Source organism: Micropterus dolomieu, linkage group LG17 (assembly GCF_021292245.1).
Source record: "Micropterus dolomieu isolate WLL.071019.BEF.003 ecotype Adirondacks linkage group LG17, ASM2129224v1, whole genome shotgun sequence".
NCBI classification, from domain to species: domain Eukaryota; kingdom Metazoa; phylum Chordata; class Actinopteri; order Centrarchiformes; family Centrarchidae; genus Micropterus; species Micropterus dolomieu.
This window is the reverse complement of record NC_060166.1, coordinates 33,234,224-33,256,088: the sequence shown is the minus strand read 5'-3', so window position 1 is coordinate 33,256,088 and position 21,865 is coordinate 33,234,224. Positions and strand designations below refer to the sequence as shown.

At 38.2% G+C, this 21,865-nt stretch overlaps 2 protein-coding genes across 5 annotated transcripts; one reads left to right on the top strand and one right to left on the bottom strand.

Moving 5' to 3' along the window:
* The first annotated feature begins 1,299 nt into the window (after positions 1–1,299).
* On the top strand, positions 1,300–11,008 carry LOC123985754 (cyclin-dependent kinase-like 1). 4 transcript variants are annotated; one of them, XR_006828734.1, is made up of 12 exons: positions 1,369–1,961; positions 2,862–3,050; positions 3,345–3,466; positions 4,503–4,575; positions 6,368–6,458; positions 6,817–7,017; positions 7,680–7,762; positions 7,852–7,908; positions 8,402–8,554; positions 9,030–9,092; positions 10,606–10,708; positions 10,838–11,008. XR_006828734.1 is itself a non-coding variant. In XM_046073598.1 (11 exons), exons 1-11 carry the CDS (start codon positions 1,935–1,937, stop codon positions 10,642–10,644), a joined length of 1,098 nt encoding a protein of 365 aa, XP_045929554.1. In that variant the 5' UTR covers positions 1,370–1,934; the 3' UTR covers positions 10,645–11,008. The 4 variants fall into 4 exon arrangements, 2 of the variants coding, with proteins under 2 accessions (XP_045929555.1, XP_045929554.1); XR_006828735.1 differs by having other exon boundaries at positions 1,370–1,961; positions 10,886–11,008; XM_046073598.1 differs by having other exon boundaries at positions 1,370–1,961; positions 10,606–11,008.
* Positions 9,463–20,627, bottom strand: LOC123985753 (cytochrome P450 2F3-like). Its single transcript, XM_046073597.1, has 9 exons — positions 20,375–20,627; positions 16,956–17,118; positions 16,561–16,710; positions 13,785–13,945; positions 12,739–12,915; positions 12,326–12,467; positions 11,456–11,643; positions 11,222–11,363; positions 9,463–10,984 (listed from the first exon to the last, which is right to left on the bottom strand). The coding sequence occupies exons 1-9, from the start codon at positions 20,543–20,545 to the stop codon at positions 10,800–10,802; spliced, it is 1,479 nt and encodes a 492-aa protein (XP_045929553.1). The 5' UTR covers positions 20,546–20,627; the 3' UTR covers positions 9,463–10,799.
* Positions 20,628–21,865: the final 1,238 nt, after the last annotated feature.

The following is a 21,865-nucleotide window of genomic DNA, read 5'->3' as shown; positions in this document are numbered from 1 at the left end:
TTTTGACAAGAACGTCTGAACACAATCGGACAAAAAAATATGAAAGCTGCATTAACAGAGGAAGCCACTGAACAGACATTGGGCAATGCAATTGCTCTTGTCATGCAAATAAAGTTTGATTTAAAAAATAAGTAAATGCTCTGAACTATTCTCTACTTTCCATTTGCATTTGCATGGGCCTATGAACACAACAACTCTGTGCCTTACTGACCCTGTACAACTAACACATCTTACCAGTCTGCCATGAGGCATTTCATACCATTCACCACACGGTCTCAATGCCAGCACCTCAAAGTGTGTCTCTGAGCACAAAAGTGCAACATGGTCTGCTTTCCCATCATTCACTGTGAAGTCCTAGCCTAAATGATTCTCGGCGTGATTCTGCAGAAGACCTGTGGCAAACCCCAGACTCTCTAAGCCAGAAGAAATATTCACAGTTAGCAGGGAGAACAGATAGTCTGTAAATCATGTTACCACATCAGAGTCGGTCCAGTATAAATTCCATATCTGATGAAACTATTTGGAAAACAGCTCATTTATCAACTGCCTGTACTGGTGTATGGACATGTGTGCCCATACACAAGTACACAATAAAAAATACACAATAATATTTTTTTGCACATTTTCTTTTTTGATGAGTTTTTTTTTGTGATGTTTGGTTTTGATGAAGCCCTTAATCTAAGACAACTTTCTCCTTTTTAGAAACTATAACCTTAAGCAGGCAGAGTGCATGCAGGTAGGCAGAGGCAGCCAAAAAAATCTTCTGAAATTAAATTATCTACCCTTGCTTTAATATGAGGCATATTCCTGTTTCAGTACATTCTAATCAGTCATTGCAGAAGCACTGAGATCTTTTAGTCTAGTATGGTAAAAGTCCATCCATCCATCTTTCGTGAACTGTTTATCCTGCGTACAGGGTCGCGGGGGGCTGGAGCCAATCAGCTGACATCGGGCAAAAGGCGGGTACACCCTGGACTGGTCGCCAATCCATCGCAGGGCAGTAGGGTAAAAGTATGATACTAAATTGTAAAAATAATAAGTAGGCTACAGACAAAGTTGTTATCAGCGAGGCTTAAATGTAGTATCCCATAAAAGTCAAAAGTAAAAGTACCATGTATGCTGTTAGGCTATCATAAATGGCCTAATTAGATTTTTAGGCAATTACATAAATGCCTAAGAAGCATTTTTGTTGTCGCAAGATGGTTGAGCTCATTTATAGTCTACTACATTAATAGCCTATTTCTGTTGGGTATATTAAAAATAACTTAAAATCTTAATCTTTAAAGCCTCATCCCCCAAATTTTGATCAATACGTCTCCATGCACCAATAGTCTCTTTTCACCAAAGATTAGACAACGTTTATTGGATTTTGCAGCATACTTTCTCATATTTAAAATATTGGTAGTAGGTTTAAGTTATTACAGAATTGGTAATTACCTACTACCTAATTAATTTGGAATTAGCTTACAGTCTTGGCTGCTCCGTCTAAACTTGCGTCCACCTCGGTCTCCTTGGTTACAACGCACAGCCTTGCTATCCAGCTTTGTGAATTACTGTTTGTGTGCAGTAGGCTATTATTCTTGCTGTTACACGCAGTTTCTGAGGGGTAAGTGAAACGTCGTATTGAGCGGCCCATTATTTCTGTGTATGAATATACGAGATATCGTTTCAATATAAGTGGATTCAAAATGACAAGTTACTGAGTCAGTGGACTGTGCTGAAGGGAAACCAGAAAGGGTTACCCTGGTAGTGACGGCACGTAGGACGAGGAGACAGCGGAGGGAGGGAGAGAGAGACCTCTGAAACCCTTACTGTAGCAATATTTCATACTGATGTTATCAATTTAAGCCCAAAAGGGCTGGGAGAAACGGCTGTGCAGTAGCCTACACTTTTGATGGACATAAACCGTCAGCATACTCGCTGCTGACTTGTCGATGAAGATCCTTTCAGAATCTGGACAGGTGAGTGTTGAGATAATGCTGGTTGTTACACTAAAAAAAAAATTACTACTATGAGTTGCTTTTGTCTACAGACAACACACATCTTATTATGGTCTGGGGAAATCTCTCTCAGGTGTTACAGGTTACAGCCTTTCGAAAAATAATAGAATCCCTTAACCAATTTGGTGATTAGGCTACAGAGATGGGGGGAAACTGTAGCCGCCTCAATGGAAATACCATAGACATGTGCATTATGTTATTTTATGAAGCGAACAATAATGTGGAGATTTTTAGGCTACATTTATGGCTATGACTTTTTCTCTTTTTCTAGAAATGTTAGAAATCTCATAGTAATTTAACATTTATATTATTGAAGTATGATATGGGTGTATTTTGGGCCTACTGCTGGATCATATGTTGTGTTTATTATGATATTGTATATGATATTTATCTATTGTTGTGTTTTTATTATGGTTTTTCCTCTATTTGTCTATAATATATATATATATATATATATATATATATATATACACTGTATATATAATGTATAAGGTACCTGCAAGATTTGAGAGCATTTCTGTTCATGAATGCACTTTATTATATTATTTTGATGTACATTCACTATACAGAAATCTACATCCATTAACCACATGGAAATATGAACGAACGTTTGTAATGGTTGCTTTATTTTATGAGGTGATTGGTGTAGACAATCAAGTTACCTCCTACAAAAGATGGCTTCTCACTATGTAACACCATTTGCCTGATGACGGTCTAGCACCAGAACGTTGTGTCAATACATATACATTTTTTGCAAGTTAGACAGTGAGCGGGAGTTTTCTTTGCAAATTAGGCGAACAATGAAGTATCATAACATTTTAGCAAGGTAGTGAGTTTGTGAAAACATTTGCCTTTTGACAGGTGAAAGCTACTAACTGCCCAATGGAGAAATATGAAAAGCTGGCCAAAATTGGCGAGGGTTCCTATGGTGTGGTGTTCAAATGCAGACACAGAGACACTGGACAGATAGTTGCCATCAAGAAGTTTGTGGAATCTGAAGATGACCCGGTCATTAAGAAGATTGCATTGCGAGAAATACGTATGCTGAAGGTGAGAAGAGATTAGTATCTCCCAATAGTATCAAGTTTGCTTCATAACACAGGTAGACACGTGCATGCACACAGGTATGCACAGACTCATTAAGTTGTTGCAATGAGTCATGCACAAGTATTGTTATATTATGTATAGTGTTGTATATACTGTATGTAGTATATAAATATCTTTTCGAGACTTCAGATTCGGGGCAGACCTGTAGGTTTGATAAGACATTGCATTAAATATTTATCCAGCATTTTGGGCTGTTAAGTGCTAACACAGTGTACATGTTCTGCATTGGCCCTGCAGCAGCTGAAACATGTGAATCTGGTCAACCTGCTGGAGGTCTTCAGGAGGAAAAGACGGCTACACTTGGTGTTTGAGTTCTGTGAGCAGACGGTGCTCAATGAGCTGGACAAACATCCTCGAGGGTAGGTCAGGGGCTACACAGTGCTTTAAACATCTGCTGCCATGTGATCTGTGGAAGTGTTGTTGAGTACAATTTGAATATACCTGCTTACTCTCTGCTTGTTCTGGGTCAGAGCAGTGAGTTACGGTACGATACTGAAGGATCACTTTCCATCTTGTATCTGTACTACAATTTTGAGGCAATTATACTTTACTTGAGGAGTTCCCTTAGATGCCACTTTGTACTTCTACTTCACTACATGACTACTACAAAATGTATTTGACAATTTACATACAAAATCTATAACCAGTTTATAAAATATTAAATACACATTGTTAACAAGTTAAAATTTGGTCCCTGTCAACAAGCTAGGCCTACAACATTAAAAAGCTGCTTCAATGTCAGTGATTATCATCAAAAAATATAATATATAGTATATGTGTATAACTGAAAGGGGCATAATTTATTAATTACATTTTGCTAATACTACTTTCTAACTTTTACTTAAGTACAATTTGAGTGCAGGACTTGTAATTGGGTGTTTTGAGAAAAGGGCAGCAGAAAGGAACAGGGTGAATTACAAAGCGGGAGTCAAGACTGTTGCCAAGAGATTTCAAAGACGTAGAAATTGGCAACAGAATGAAGGGAGGAACAGCCAAGTCTTAAGCAAAATGTTACTTAAGTTTAAAGGAAAGTTTTCTTGCTTCATGTATTGAGCACTCCTCACACAAAATATGTTAACAAGATCTTATTTTTGTGTATTTTTTGTCATGTTAAGTCACACAGTAAGACTAGGCCACAATGGCTAGCAGACCATTTTTCTTTTTCCCACAAGGCTGTGCAGCAGAAACTCTAGCTGCTTCTGAAAACAAAGGCGCTGTTGCTGTTAGAGGCAAGCCTAAGGTTACCCGGGTGACAAGAGCGCTGTGTAAAGCCCCACTTCTTTTTTGAAATCGCTGGAAGAATGGATAAGGAAACTTGACTAGTAAAAAAGGTTTTGTTTTGTTCCTCTTACGACAATCAATATAACATAATCCTTTGTCTCTTGTCCTCTTTAGGGTACCCGAGACTCAGCTGAAAAGTATAGTGTGGCAGACTCTGCAGGCTGTTAACTTTTGCCACAAGCACAATGTCAGTATATTTTTAACCTGGTACTTAACTGAATGTTTGTTTGTCTTTTCTTTGATTGTCTTCCACACTGTTTATTTTCCCTTCTTTTTTTGGCTTAAAGGATCCGTTTGGAATTTGTTTTGGACTGCCTTAAAACAATTCTGTAATGCCATATGTTCAGTACATTGAAGTTACTGGTGACCGTAATAATTTCTTTCTCTCCACACTGGCCATGCAGTGATCCATTCCTTATGTGACCATAGACTGTATAAAAATAGTGGATGTAGTCATTGTGACGTCACCCGTTGGTTTGAGGACTGCCATTTTGAAGCCTCGAGTCTGGCATTATGGCCACCACCATGTTGATTATTTGCAACCAGCGGCACCGAACGTGACCATATTTGGACAAGACTGTGGAGCCAACGGCTCTGTGTGGAGCTAGCTATCTTGTTTAGCTAAGTGCATCTGTAATTCACTTTAACTGTCATTTTAACCGGGATGATGACAACTTTGGCTAGCGAAGCTTAAACAAAACGTAGGCTTACTCACCAGAGAAAGTGAACAGCCAACGCCTTATAAGCATTTTCAGCGGCGCTGGTTAAATTTGCACAGTGCCGTGGGTACAAGTCACTCTAGCCTGATTAACAGGTCGCCATGGTAGTGACTTTTCAATCACAAGATAGTCCCGCCCTAAAGTAAATTCTGCTTTATGGTCTATTTACCTCTAAATTGGACCATCATTCACTAAATGAACATAGTGCCATGTTAAAGAAGACATGAAACTAGCAATTGAGACTATAAACTCATAATCAAAATGTTTACTAAGGTAATAAATCAGGTGAGAAGTAGGGTCATTTTAACATTATTTCTAATGGAGCCGGACATTTTTGCGACCAGAGAAGTCGCCCCCCCTGCTGGCTGTTCGATAGAATGCAGGTTTAAGGAACTTGCGCATTTGCCTCACTTCTCATACCCACGGGTTCCCGCTGTGACTAGACTACAAAAGATTGGGGAAAATCCACAGCCTCATATAAACTTATGCTGAAGACTGTGGATTTTGTCCATATTTTACAATGTAACTGGAAAAGACAAATGACTACAGCAACAAATAACTCCCTCGATGTACATATGGCACCAGATATTGTTTTAAGATAGCCTTTAAAAAATCTGAACAAACACTTAACGTTAATTAATGTTTTCTGTTTTTACTGTTGACTGTTTATATTTACCATTTTACATATTTTATGTGACATCATTGATCTGACAATGATGCTTTTTAGCAGCATCTTTGCATTGCACACACTCTCTGAAGGTATTAATATTATTATTAATTATTATATCAGGTAAATACTTGCAAGAGCATGTGGCTGCACAGCACGACTTGAAATATTTTGTGACAATAGTTTACCAATTCTCAGAACCGTGCAAAACTCAGTTTTCAGTACAACATATTTTCCTGGAAAACTTTTGAGAATTGACTGAAGCTGTCCAACAGACACCTGTAGGGAGTGGTTTGGATTATAAATAGGACTGTTTAATTAGAAAAATGTGCACCACTTGAACAACTATTCTAACTTTCCTAACAAGCCACAGTAAGCAAAACTCTGCTTGTTTGTTAAGGCTTCAATTTCCCTAACAGGAATAATTTAAAGTATCAGTGACAATGCAATGCAGTATTCATTTTCAATATAGAAGTGTGTATAGGTTTCTGATCTCTTTCTATTGTTCCTCCTTATTACAACCCTTGTTCTTTGTCACTAAGAGACTGTGTATCATGTTGCCAAATCCCTGATCCTGAGCATTTATGTTGCAGTGCATCCACCGTGATGTAAAGCCAGAGAACATCCTCCTCACCAAAAGTGGAGTCATCAAGCTCTGCGACTTTGGCTTCGCCCGCATTCTGAGTAGGTCAACCAGAGATGCATTTATGTGGATTTAGTGTTAATGTACCGCAAATGACTTATTCAACATGGAACCTATATCAACTCCTGCTTCTCACTTTCAATGGTTCAATGAATGCACTGCATAGGAGGACCATTCAGGCAGTTAGTGCGTCTCTGTGTGGTGTGTCACTGTTTACCCTTCCAGCCTTAGGTTTCGGTGTTATGTTACCATACGTTAACATGCAGTCATGTAGTCATTCAGCATGCCATGTAATCCCTTCCTCTACAATGTACATGTTATTTAGTGTTCATTATTCAGCATCTAAGTGTATGCATGTCCATACAAGTTACCTCAATCTCTGTGTGTCGGTATACTCAGCAGGACCAGAGGATGACTACACAGACTATGTAGCAACCCGCTGGTACCGGGCCCCCGAGCTACTGGTGGGGGATACTCAGTACGGGCCTCCTGTGGATGTGTGGGCTCTGGGCTGTGTCTTCGCTGAGCTGCTCCATGGTAATCCACTTTGGCCTGGGAAGTCTGACGTTGACCAGCTCTACCTCATCCGAAAAACTCTAGGTACGCTGATAAGGGGCCACATCAATGAATGCTTAAAAGAAATAATCTACCTATGGATGCACTTGCACAAACTCACGCTCAAACTCATAATTATGATCACTGCATATGTCATTGCTTTCTTGACATTTTCCTTGTTCAGCAGATGGATTTAAAAGTTGTTCAGTTTTTAAATTCATACAAAAATCCCATATCGTCATCTCACAATCTTGTGGTTGGCTTGATTTGCTTTCACGCCCAAACAAACTGCATGAGTTAGCATGAAAGCAGGCTGAGATCTACATCTACATTTTTTAAGTGGTCCGGTTGTTTGGCTGCTTGACAGCTTTCACGCCAGTCTACGCTAATTAAAACCAAACGACAAAATGGACCAGAGTTTGTGTTAACCGAACAGGTTAGGTGTGGCAGCACCCTCAAGAAACATAAAGAAGCTTTACTTTACTGAATAAGAAACCTGCTCTTGTAAGCTTGTTGAACCAGTATAGGAAGCAGTCCTTGCAATTTTATTTTGAGGAGCAAACACCAAACTTTACGTACTACAGATATTTTAGATCTTAGTTCAACGTTTTGAGAAGGTTTCTTGAGGAATATTTCCACCAATAGGCACATTGATAAATTTTTTTGGTACTGGATGGAGATTTTTATAATCTGATTTCTGACCTCAGGTGACCTGATCCCCCGTCATCAGCAGGTTTTCCGCTCCAATATTTTCTTCAGTGGAGTCAGTATTCCTGAACCTGACACGACGGTAAGAATCCTGTTACCAGTGGAAATGTTCTTAATGGAGAGGCAATAAAGAGTGTTTGATGTGGTTATGTCCCGTTTATTTTTACTTAGGAGCCCTTGGAAAAGCGTTTCCATGGAGTGTCTCTTCATGCCCTTCAGGTTATGAAGGTATGTTATGTATTGTGTAATAGAGCCTGAATCATATACAGGCAAATTAACTTATCACAGACATATTGGTATGAGGATAGTGTATGTGTTGGCTGATAAGTAACAAGAAATTGCAGTACAGCAAAGCTAAAGCTACTACAGTATATCTATGTAACAGTGTTGCCATTACATATTGTCCACTGTAAAATATTCCTCTTAAGTAAATTTCTTGGTCACAATTCAAGTTCAGGTTTTTAGGTTATTAAGTGAGTATCAGGCAGTGTATCATTATCTGACTGAATTCTTAATCACTTATGTATCATATCAACCTCAAAAACCCCGTATTGCAGGCTTCAGTGTGTATGAGTCAAACGCAAACAAAGTGATGACTCAATACTCCAGGTCCAGAGCAGGTTGAAAATATATTTATCAAGGCAAAGTCAATGTTCTGAAATAGAAAATATTTTTAAATGCCAAGGCTCCATGCTAAGCCTGTGCGTTTCTGTGTGAGCAGTCATGCCTGGTGATGGACCCGTCTCAACGGCTGTCCTGTGAAGAGGTGCTGGAGCTGCCTTACTTTCAGGAGGAAGGAGGAGCCAACTGGGGCCGTGAGGGTGAGCGTCTCGGAAGACGTCATGACAAAGGCTCCCGTCGCAGGCAGGCAGGGGTACGTATAAAACGCTGTTGCTTTATGGTGTAAGAAATCATCTCATAATCCCAAATTTACAGAGTGTGCACCTGCTACAGTTACACATGTCCGCAGATTAATGTACCTCTACGGATACTTACTTGCTCACTGGAGTTTACTATAGCAGAGAGCCAGACAGAAGAATTGGTGGCAGAAGTTCATCGTCTTGCTCATGGACACTTAATGTGGACCCAAAATATTTTAGTATAAAAGAATCACCTCTGTAGGCTTGAAAATGCTGCTATGGCTTGGTTTCTGCATTTATATGGTTAGTATGTTCCAAGAGAACAACAGATTCCTCTCTCTCTGAGAAACTACCTACTTTTAAACAGCCACCTTTAAACCTTTAAGTAGAGGAACATTTAAAATGTTCACTACTAGACACACTGATAATGATCTCAAACAGGAGATTTACACCTTTCTCTCTCTCTTCCCCTTTTCTCTCCCTCTCTAGGCTCAGTACCTTCCTCAGTTACCAAACAGCAACATCTCACCAGCACCAGATGTCAAGAAACAGGTGAAGCATAAATATCACCTGCCCAACATTTAATAAAGCAGCAAATTGATCGACACGTTTGTGGCTGAACTGAGAAAGATGGACTTGTGCTTTGCTTTGTACAATCATTTTAATACAGTCCAATTTGAAGACATATTTGAAGTATATATTTTTGGAGTGACTGTAAGAAAGTGTATATTAATTATATGATCCATGTCATGTTTGACATCATCACTTAAAAATCTTTACACAACAAACAATAGATTGGGCATTTACAGTTGTAGCTTAGGTGACACACTTACAGTACAATCACCAAAGAGTAAAGTAAGTGTCCGTGCTGAAGACACCTTGCACCAGATGCAATTGGTACTGAATTTTCACATCTCTATAAAATGATATTAACCAGTGTGCCATCATCACTCGGACAAATACTATGGTTTCTTGTTTTCTGGCGAAATCATGACAACTGATTCCCATGTAGGTTCATACTGGCTACAAAATATGTACTACATGTTAGTATTAATCTATTTAGCAAGATAGTCAATAAAGCACAATATTTAATAATATTTATTTTCTGATAGATTTGATTGTAAAAATATAAAACTTATTAATGTATGACATATATTTAGGTTTAGTACACATTGTAAATTTTGTATTACAGAACCAAAAAAGTACTGAACAAATATATATATATAATACCATATATATTGCTGTACACTTGATGTAATAACATCCTTACACTGACTTATTAAGGTTTAATAAAAACCTGCCATGACAGTTGAAACTGTAAGTAATTTGATGGGTTCTTAACATATTGCAGACTCAGTCTTTGACACTGATCCCCAAAGTCTGACGTGTACATTTACTCTGCTGCTCAAACACAAGACAATGATACACTGGAACATGCATCAACCCGCTGACAGCCTGACACACAGCTTAACCAATCATCTGACCTTGAACTCATCAAATTACACATGTAACTCCTTGCTGTACATCACTGTCCTAAGGGCTGTCAACCAGTGAGTCTTATTATGGGGTTAAAGACTATACTGTTGGTCACAAGATGATTGATGCAATTAGGATAAAACATTCAGTATTTCTTGTTTATTAATAAAATACATTCATATACAATTCTTTTTAGTTATTATTGTGTGATTCATGCATTTTTTGACATATTAAGTAAGATAGCCTTTTAAAAAATCTTTGACGAGCATTATGACGCTTATTTTGCTGTGTCGTCACAGGAAGGGAAGCGGCTGGACTACAAACGAGCTGTTTTTAAAATATTGTCTCAACAGGAGTCCAGGAAATTACAAAAACAGTTCTCTCCTCTTTCAAATGCAAATATCTGTGTGTACTGTACTGGTGTGAGCATTTGTGTGACAAAAATATTTTAGAAAGTCAGTTGGGTACATGGAAATTCTTGGAAAACCAGTAGACATTATCTTCACCATTAAAAGTGTAATTTTTTAACAGGCCTGCAGCAACATCAATAGCCTCTCAGTTTTTACATTGTGAGGTTATTTGCCAACAGATGCCCCTGTGGGCTCTGAGAAGACATGGCCAGAAGTAAACATGGCCGGAGTTACATGCCCAGGAGAAAGAAATCAATTTTCTTGATCTACTCACAAAATGAGGTACTTTAGAATCAAATGATCCATTTGGGATTTTGGGAGTTTGAAGGCTAGAAGAAAATATGAAAACACATGAGTATGCTGTAAAATCTCATTAACCCCGGGGTGTTGCAATGATCTTGTACTTGCGAGGCACATTGGCGAAGCTGCTGTTCTCAGGGCTGAGATCTACACTGTCAGGTCCTCCAGGGCAAGAAAAGGTGAAATGCTGCAGAAGTGACACCATGAAGAGGAAAATCTCCATGCGAGCGAGGGACTCTCCGACACAAGATCTCTTTCCTGAAAGATTACCACACAAAAAAAGTATGAGAATGAGAATATATATATATATTCTTGAGATAAATTGAAAAATATTTGCAGGGACTGGGTTTATAATTTGCCTCTTAAACACATTATAGCTCAGAAAAGAGCACGACAACACTATAATCTGCAAGTAGGTTCAATGTTCAGCAACATTTTCTGAGTGAGTGAAACATAGTGAGAAAGAAATGTATTAACTAAAAACTAATAATTTACCTGCAGAGAATGGCAGGAATGCAGGATTGTTCTTAAAGTTGCCATTCTGGTCCAGGAAGTGCTGGGGATTGAAGGACCAAGGGGTCGCCCAGTGTTTTTCCGTTTTCAGCAAAGAGTGCAACAAGGGAACAATTATTGTATTCTGTTGAGACAAAAAATATGTATCACATGGGACATTTTGTATTATCTGGGAACATTTTGCATCAGTAAAACTATGTGTTGAAACCAGAATACCTTGGGAATTGTGTAACCCCGAAAAGAGATGTCATGGAGTGCATAGTGAGGGAAGCTCATAGGGGCAATGTCCAGAAAACGCTGAATTTCATGGAGGACTGCATCTGTAAAGGGGAGGCACTTCCTGTCCTCCATATAAGGACAACGCCCCTGTCCAATCACAGTATCAATCTCCTTTTGCATGGTCTCTTCAGAATGAGAAAAACATTTAAAGTGAGATATGCAATTCAGGAGAAATCCAATTCCATATATAACAACACAGCAAGTAATGTAACTAACATTAGCAAACTGTCGCTACAGCTGCTGCGAGGCTAACATGCTAAAATGTCCCAGACAGCGATATTCACAACTCTCTTGCTGCTATAGCTAACATCACAACAACAGCATATATCTGCAAACTAGAAAGTAAGCTGAATGTACGTGGGCAAGTCATATAACGTTACCTGACACACAAATCATGGCTGGAATGGCTGGAATAGTGATGTGTGGCGTGATCTGAGCCACTTTGTTTCCCATTTACAGGACAATAAATTAGGTAATCAACAAAAAAAAAACTTGATTGTTTGATAAACCTTAACCCAAACATTTACTTGTTCCAGCTTCTCAATTGTGGTGATTTGCTGCTTTTTTATACATGCCTGACATTCATCTTGAGTGAATGTATCACTAGAGGACTACTCTACACGCAACCAATGACAAGGTGCAAGGTCAAAAGCTATAGTGCCGCGAATCAAAACATTTATCTGTGAACCTACAATAAGAGTGCAAATAGAGATGTGTTTAAAAAGAAAAATCAATTTAACGTCAAGCTTGTTGAATGTGTCCCCAGTGTCTACATGAAGCAAGGTTACACTGACTTCTGTGACCTACCCTGTATTTTGGGGTATTTTATCAGTACACTTAGTGCATATCTGATAGTTGAGCTGGTGGTTTCAGTTCCTGCCAGGAACAGATTCAACACTGTTGACACCAAATTGTCATAGTGGAACTCAGTTGTGGGAATATGCTTTTCCTAGAAGAAAAAAACAAGAGCATTTTTACTGATCTGACAATATAACCTGCAATATGAAAATTCAACATGTTCAAATGCAGTTCATCTATGAACCTAGTGGCCTATACTGCCAAGGGTCTTTGACACTGCTCAGTATTTGCAGAACTAGCTCATATTATTGGGAGTATGTGCATTTGCATGTGATGAATAATGAGTAAATGCCCAGAGTAAATGAAACAAACCTAACTTTTAGTTTACAGAGGCTTATTCTAGTTAATGAGTTCTAACATGCCTGACTGAGTCTAGTGAGAAAGCAGTCGATGTAATCTCTGGGTGAGCTGGGGTTCAGCGTGTCCTGGTGTTCCTGGATCCTTCTCATCATAAAGTCTCTCAGGTCTTCAACTTCGGCAAATATTGTGTGCTGTTGACCTGGTAGCCATTCCATCAACCGAGGGAAGATATTATACAGCTGTGATGGGGAGAGGAAAGGATGTATTAACAACAGCTATGTGTCCCACAGCCAGTAGTAACTACGTCAAAAGTACCTGCCAACATTTGGTGTTTGAGTATTTGAGATATTACATAAAAATACAGACCTTCACCGTAAATATATCATGGCAAAGAATAGTTTATGAACATCTGTGTGAAAGCTGTGTAAGGACAGCTTGTCTAGTACCGTCTATAAGGGCAGACTGAATGTTGTTGAACTTCAGCAAATTGCATGTCTAGGCATGTTCAGTCTTTAATGACTCCAGAAACCTGAACCTTTGTGTTGTGTATCACTTGCAGCATTCCTGTATATGCATTTTGTTTCTCTATGCCACATAATGAGTTGTCATACCGGTGAAGTTTGCATGTGCATTATGTAACTACAGCATTTATTCGCAACAGTCAACATATGTGCGGTCAAAGTGATGAAGATTTTATTTTTTATTTCCTTGAATTGCTGTGTTCTTCAGTTGCACTTTCTCTGCCACAGTAGGTAATTGACAAACATAGCACAAACATACACTTCATTGTGTCCTAAAATAGAAAATAATGAGGGGAAAGGCCATCCTTTATACTTCATAGAGTTCTTCACCTGCAGTAATTATTTCTGACTATCATATAACAATCACAAAACATTTTAGAAGTTTGCTTTACTTAAGTAACTAATTGGTGAGGTTCTCTAAATCAAAACCTTAAAAAATGGGGAGGTTTTAATCATGTCCTATCAATTGTGTAACATTGATTAATAATAATTATAAGATTATTTATTGCTCGGGTCCTTGCAGAGTGGCTATGGTCTTCCCAAGCACTAACCCACCCGCCCTCCACTTCTCTATCTCCTCCTTTTACCTGACCCCAGGGACTGCTGCCAAATTTCAGGATTTCTGAAATTGTCTCCAGAATACGGAGGAAGTTGTCATCGTCATAGTTGAAGCGTTGACCAAAAACTAAGCAGCAGATCACATTGGACACAGTGCAGCTCATGTAGTAGGTGGGATCAAAAGGTGTGGCTGGAGAAAAAGGTGAAAGTACTAAAGTGAATTTTCAGTTTGACTGTTTGAAATGCCAGCCCCTGGCTTTATATCTTCTTTATATGAATGTTTGTTGTTGTCATCATTACCATTTAATACAAAGTCAAAAGCACTCAATCTTTTTTGTTTAATATAGAGTTTGATTTATTTGGAGTGGTTGCTTGCTCATTGCTCTCCTTAGTTGGGAAAGTTTAGTGTCAGTAGACAACACTTTTATAGTCTCATGGTTCCACCTTGTGGCAGTGCGATGTATAGTGGTACATCAATCCAGGATTCTTATTAGGTCCCTTGTAATGACTGTGTTTAATCATTTGTATTAGGTTTTTCTTTTTCTTTTTTTTTTTTTTTATTTCTCCCTTTTTCAGAAACCACACACAAATATAAACATATAACATCTGGAGTTGTTTTCCAGTACAAGCCACTCGTTTAGCAATAAAGTTTTTTCTAACTGGAATTTCAGAACTATTTCTGATTTACAATGTCAGCTTGGAAAATACCCTGAGCAGCCACCAAAATATATATGTATGACAGAAAGCTGCATGAAGTCAGTACTGTGGCCTCAAAGAGCTGTCCCTGTATGTTCAACATCTGCTCTAGCCTGAAATGTTGAATTGAACATTAATTAGAGCTGATTTGTCAACCACAAAGTAACAAACTATAAAATATAAAACACCTTGTAGATTTGTTGGGGTTTTTTGCTCGAAAATGTCAAAAAAGCTATAAATCACCAAGCAAGTTTTAGTTTTAGCGGCCAGTAGCGGTGCGATTTTAAGACTGCAACCAGACTCCAGATTGAGTGCAGTGTCTGGTCAAACGACACTGACTGGAGAACCAACCTAGCATGTTTTTGATGGTGCGGGAAACCAGAATATTGACACAATCCTTCTGAAAAAAAAGGCGGTGTGACAGCGGCTACAGACAGACAGGGAGACAGCTTCACACAACATGCTGGAAATTCAGGTAAACTCCCTCTGCAGCGTTAGAGCAATATTTTTATCAGCTTGTGTTTGAACTAATCCATTCTCGTTGCATGATAATGGTACATTTACTGCATCTAGCAAACGTGAATTAGCTCGCATTTGTGTATCTTTCACCAGAGGCTCAGCAATGTCAACACAGCTAAATGTATTGGATGACAATGAAATTGTTAGTGTTCTATAGACTCAATATTATAATGAGATTGTTGCCACATTTTATAACAGTTACACCGCAGTAAGTAACATTACTGTATTGGATGGTTCTTCTACTGGATGGGTCTACTACGAAGCAAACAGCAGTAGTTCTGTGCTTAAGTACATCAGCTGATGGCTCCTGCCTTGCATCAAGGTATAAATAGTATAAATAAAGCTCCACATTTGCTTTGTACCATTACATAATTTCTTGCTGGCTAAATGAACATTTGACATAATACACAGGATAGTAATATGAATCGCGTTAGCAGGTGAAGCAATGTGGAAAGTTATAACGTTACATATTATATATTGTACTGGATAACATTAGCATCTGCTCAGCATTAGCCGGCAAGCCAACGTGACTCTCTATATGACTCCAGCCTTTCTGATGTTCACTGTTTTCACCAGACATCCCCTGAATCTCGTTTGGCCTGACAGTTTTCATCACATAAACCTTTATCGTTGTTTTGTATCCTTACGTGGAGTCTGTTTTGTGCCTGGAACCGGCTGTTTTGTGGTGTTAGTGGACTGCATTTTGTTAGCTGCAGTGTTGCTGTAGTCTGAGAGAGGTTCGGGAGCACGCGTAGGGCTACGTCCCGACCCGGTGCCTTCGCATTAAAAGCAGAATAGTGGCTGTTCCAAGCAACAGAGAAAACAAACGTGTGCTTAATTTCTAAGTGAGGCTCCAGCCTATTGACAATAATGCAGAGAAAATTTGATTTATTAATAAGTAATTTCATTGAACAACTACATTTAGTCCCTTTAAAGTCCTTTGAGGACATATGAACAGTATGTAACTTGTGCGTCTACACAGAATAGCTCCATCTATCACAATAGTGTTGAAATGCAATTTAATATTGGCAATTTAAAGTAAGGGAGTAAAACAATTCCCTCCTGTACTCCAGTAAAAAATGAGACTAAACAATTCATCATTGTAAATGGAGTGGATGATTCTGATTTGACAAACACTTTTAACAAATTTTTCTCTCACTTTGAAAGGTCTGAGTTCTCTGTAAATGTGTTTGTGCTTAGAGGGTCTCTTGTACCCCAGAATGTTTTTATGATATCTCAGGATTGTGCCATAGTCCTAAAATGGGCGAACATAAGGAGGGCTGTCAGTCCTGATGCTATCTGTGGTAGAACTGCGCGCTATTTTGCTGACCAGCTTAAGGAGCTCTACACTAAAGTCTTCCGCATGTTCCAGATATCTACAATCTGGTGAACACCCACTGTAATATCAATCCCAAAATTAAATAAATCCCAAGGAACTGACACTTATATCCCTTGTATAAAAAAAAACAAAAAAAACAAGCAGGTTTTGGTGATTGGACATATGTCTAATACAAAGATCACCTTTTAGCGTCACCTTTTAATTATGACAGGGCAAACAAGGCAAGCACAGTAATCGTCACAAATACATACCTTTGGTACTATTTATGCGGGCCACCATGTGTTTGCTCTCCTCCTGGATCCACGCTTCCATCCCCTTGCGTCCCATCCCAAAGTCTCTAAGTGTTGTCAGGGTGAAACGTCGCAACTGCTTCCACCGCTCTCCATTACTGATCGCCAAACCTTCAAACATGTAGAAATGGTTGCTAAAGGAAACTTATAATGAATCTTGCCTCCACATATGAAAGAAACAAAGAGCTCACTGCTGCTAAGAATTATATCCTTTAAGGTGCCATAGAACAGCAGGTTGAAAAGTTTGAGTGATTAACAAATATATTAAATTAAATTGACAATTTTTCCAAAAATATACAGATTGTAATATTACTATTGGGTGTGTTTAAAGGTGTGCATCAAAAGTTCCATATTACCATAGCCCTTTGTAGCTCTGAGCAGTAAAGGAATAGGTCCTCTGCCAGTGAAGTCATCTGCTTGGTCCACCAGTGCCTCCTTCACCGCATCATACCCCACCAGCACCACAGTGCGCTGAAGCCCCAGGTACACAGTTATCACAGGGCCATATCTTTCACTTAGCTGGAAGTTAAACAGAGCAATAAACATGCATTTTATTGTTGTACAAGCATGCAAGGGGGAACAAACTAAACCCACCCAGTGCCCTGCAGAGAACAAATCAGATACCCTGGGACTCAAATATATCCAGCTGCAGCCCGCAGATCAGACCAAAGCTGAACCTCCAAATATGGTTTGTCCCAGAAGACACCGCGCACAAAACGTGATGACGTTAATCTCGGCTCACGTACAGTATAGATCCTAATGCAAAGCAGAAGATTGGCTATCCAGAGAGGGAAGGATATATCACAGGCCAAACTTATAAAAGAAGATTTCATAACCAAAGAAATAATCAAGATGTATGGAAAAGAAATTGTGTCAACAAGATAAGGATACTTTAACCAAATTACAATTAGATTTAGACCAAATTTACGAAGATAAGGCAAGAGGATCATTTGTAAGACCTAGAAGGAATTGGTTGGAAGAACAAGAAAAAAATATAAAATATTTTTTCAACTTGGAAAAAAGAAATGCAGGTCTTTCCTCTTTAAATAAACTTAATATTAATGGACAAGTGTAAGAAAATGCAAAGCAAATCTCAGATTTTGTTACAACCTTTTATAAAAAATGATATACCGAAGGGAGTGATAATAAAGGTACGTCTTTCTTCACTTCCATAAGGGATAATGCAAATATTTTATTTGTATTTAGGGAAGCAATTGAGGTTGGGAAGCTACCTCCATCCTTGTCTCAAGAGCTAATTTCCTTAATACCAGATAAAGACTTATTGATGATTGAAAACTGGAGGCCTATAACCCTAATAAACAATGACGCCAAATTATTTGCTCTAATATTTGCTCAGAGATTGCATTTATGCCTCAATACAATCATTGATGATTGTCAATCTGGTTTTATGCGTGGAAGGCATATAAGTAATAATATTCATCTAATTTTAGATTTAGTTGATTACAAACAGTTTATTAATGAAAATAGTTATATTTTGTTTTTAGACTTTTATAAGGCCTTTGACACTGTGAAGCATAGTTTTTTATCTAATACTTTAGACTTTTTGCCTTTGGAAGTTATTTTAAACGTGCGATCCAGACGATTTACAAAGGTTGTAATAGTTCTGTTAAACTACCATTTGGCATCACTCCTAGATTTAATATTGGCAGAGGGATTAAACAAGGGGATCCAGCTACTCCCTTCTTATTTTTGCTAGTCATGCAAACAATGGCACTTAAAGATAATTTCAAAAGGTATACAAATAGCCAAAAAAGAATTAAAATGCTGTCAATTAGCAGATGACACAACTATTTTTTTTACAGAATGAAGAAGAAGTAGAAAAGGCTATTGAATGTGTTAATGTATTCTCTTCGGTATCAGGTCTAACTTGATGTGAGCTTTTTGCCTTAAAAAATAAGGGACATTACTTGGTTGACATATGTGATATCCCTATAAAAGATGTTGTATCATATCTGGGTATTAATATATGCAAAAATCAAGACAGAAGGGTGGATTTGAATTTCAATCCATTGATTGAAAAAGTAAAAAAAAAAATTTGATAGTTGGTTGTTGAGAGATCTGTCATTTAATGGACGTGTATTGTTATCTAAAACTGAAGGACTATCAAGGCTGGTCTATACAGCAATGGTCCCAGAAATCCCACCAATACTTGTCAAACAGATAGACACGTTGCTTTTCAATTTTGTCTGGAGAAATAAACCCCATTATTTAAAAAAGAAGGTTTTATGTAACACATATTGCGAAGGGGGTCTAAATTTATTAGATTTTTATACATCCAAGACTATATTCAAGGTCAACTGGATTAAACTTTACTACTTAATTCCAGAATTTATTTTTGAAAAACTAGGTGGTATTGAATTCCTCCTGCAATGCAATTTTGACATAAATAAGATTCCTGTTGTACTATCCAATTATCATAAACAAGTATTATTGTCCTGGTTAATTATTTACAGACATACCTTTTCGCCCCATAAATGTTTAATTTCGAATAATAAAGATCTAAAAATCAGATTTAAAAATAAAACTTTATTTTTTAATAGCTGGGTTAAAAATGATATAATGTTAGTGACACAATTGCTAAATTGAAATGGACAAGCAATATTGTGTCACCAACAAAATTAGAGAAGTCTCATTTAAAATTATACATTTGATTTATCCTGTGAACCAGGTGATCTCAAGGTTCATGAAAGATGTTGTGGAAAAGTGTGTGTTTTGCAGTGGCGAAGTTGAAACCATCTGACATTTATTTTCAGATTGTGTTTGTACCAAATTATTTTGGTTAGACTTGGAATATTTCTTTAAGACATTGACTGGTTCAACTATTATTTTGCAGAAAAGAGACATTATATTTTTTTTACAAGAATGATATTGATTGTAAAAGAAGATATATTTTGTTGACAAGTGGTTGAAGAAGAAACCACAATTAACTCTTTTTAAGATAAACATTAAACATTACGTTAATACTTGGTTTGAAGAATGAAAAAGCAGTCAGAACAGTTAAAATATGTAAATATTTAAATATTTTTCTATAACGCCTTTGTCACACGATACCCCTTTGTTCTTTAGTTAGAGTTATGTTATGTTTTATTTTGTCATTTAATAGATTTATATACCATTTACATACCTTTTGTACTTTAGAGGCCAACAACAGAACTTTAAATACACTTCTGAGAAGTTTTGAGGCGAGAAATCAACTGTGTAGAGTTTGAATATCGGTAGTTTTACGAAAATTGATGGTGAATCGAAAATGTGTTCAAATGTTTTCGGAGTTGAGAAGCTCCGCAAGTGCCGACCATACACTGTATATAAAAAGGTGCCGACCATGGTGCAGACGGGTGCGATTTTATGTCTATGGGTGTCAATATTACATAGCTGCCAAGTCAGTTCAGTCCCTCAGAATTCCCATGATGCACAGCGGTGAAGAAAGTTTTGTTAAAATGTTCTAATAAGGCTCCTATTTGTTTGAAATACAAAAGTTTCTTTGTGATTTATGTTTTTTAAACGGGTCTGTTTAGAATAGGCCTATAGTGTTTTTGTTAGTAATTGTCATTCTTGTGGTAGTTGTGAAATGCTTGTTTCTTTTGATAAGAACGGCTACTGTACTTTTATATTTATAGGACTGCTTAACTTTACATCTGCATCCAATTCACTTGTGCGGTTTTATTGTCTCTTGTAGGCAGGTCGATTGAGATAAATATATACATGCTGTATTATCACCATCACAGGCTGGAAATCAAAGTTGTGAAATTCTTACCTTTACCAGAGTTTTGAATGGAGCTATTTTGTCCAGTTGTAGAAGGTTTCCTATGATAGGCAGGCCAGTGGGTCCTGGAGGTAACTGCTTACTGCTCTTCTGACTGAACAACCACACCAAAGCAATGAGTAACGTTAGCCCTGCTGAAATCAACGTGACAGAGAACTCCATAATGCTCCACGAAAGAAAATGTTTAACTATGTCTTCTGCAACTGACTGAAGGTCTAACCCTTTATAGAGAGCCACTGATTGTGTAAACAGCCTACATGCTAAAGCTGTTATTGCAGCTTGTGGGGCGGGGCTGTCTTATAGCCTGAGTTGTATGCTTATTTGCAGACTGCAGCTGAGCAGAAAAGAAGCGAAAAGAAGTTATCCAGAGTAACTCCTCTTCTATGAGTACGGGCAGAACCGTAACAGTCTTTGTTGCTGGTTTTCAGTAGGGGACAAAAAATTACTCACGTAAAAATGTTTGGGGAATTTTGTTATAAATCTTAATACCATGGATATTGTATCATTCTACTTGAGCAATATCCATAGACTGTATATAAAAAGGCAATATCCAAGGGCGCGGGGAAGGGAGCTGCGCAGGGTGCTGCAGCACCCCCTATTGACAGGGAGGAACACAGTTTGAAAATTACATGAGCAGACTACTTAAGGGGCACTATTGTTACTGTATGACAACATAAAATACAGCAGGTAAGTGCTGAATGCAGAGGATGCTCTTGGTAATACAGCCTAATAATTTGATGTCAGCAGCTGTTTTCACTGTTTTGTCACGATTATAGGAGCTACAATGGTGTGATGCGCAGATCGGCTCTGACAATATCTTACAAATCATCCTACGGCCCTACAGTGTTTTCTCAGATTTATCCCACCTAACCAGTCCTTTTAACCTGGTGATTTCTTTATTGTGTTGATGTAAAAGTGTTTTCTTTAACAGTTTGCTTTAAAGATTTGAGAGGCTGCTGTCAGTCATTTTAAACGATTCCATGGGCGCAGTAATGTCACAGCAAATAACCAGGGACATTTACGTAGCAAAACGTAAAACTGTAGTTTTAATATTTACAGGACAGACAGTGGAAACTCTGCAGAGGTAACAGATTTCTACTTTTAGCTTCTGAAATAATTTAGACGCTACTTTACTCCAACAACAGTAAACAGTTTCTCTGCACGAACCTGGACTGTGTGAGACCTTTTGGATGTGAAGATGAACACAGAACATTAATCAACGTTAGATTCTGACTGATCCTGTCGGCGTGTCAATTTAAATGCGAATGTGACAGTACAGCTGTAGGAAGTGACGCTGTGAGGTGGGAGTGTCGGCAGGGATTGGTTGAGCGGACGCGGGAGGGTTTAAAGCTCCGTCCGCATGATCTGCCCCTCTCCTCGCCACACTGACATCAGCGTTTGCTGTCGGCAGTATTCACCTCTGCGCCGTTTGCTGTCTGTTCACGGGCTCCTCTTCCTGGCTGTCTGTTGCATATTTGATTG

Bases quoted from the DNA above. Each gene is read 5' to 3' on its own strand.
- LOC123985754 (XM_046073598.1), top strand. From the start codon at position 1,935: ATGAAGATCCTTTCAGAATCTGGACAG. The intron at 7,018-7,679 runs GTACGCTGATAA...TTCTGACCTCAG, and splicing joins CCTCATCCGAAAAACTCTAG to GTGACCTGATCCCCCGTCAT. The intron at 7,909-8,401 runs GTATGTTATGTA...CTGTGTGAGCAG, and splicing joins ATGCCCTTCAGGTTATGAAG to TCATGCCTGGTGATGGACCC.
- LOC123985753 (XM_046073597.1), bottom strand. From the start codon at position 20,545: ATGGAGTTCTCTGTCACGTTGATTTCAGCAGGGCTAACGTTACTCATT. The intron at 16,711-16,955 runs GTAATATGGAAC...ACATGTTTGAAG, and splicing joins CAGAGCTACAAAGGGCTATG to GTTTGGCGATCAGTAATGGA. The intron at 12,916-13,784 runs GTAAAAGGAGGA...TCCCCATCACAG, and splicing joins GCAGCAGTCCCTGGGGTCAG to CTGTATAATATCTTCCCTCG.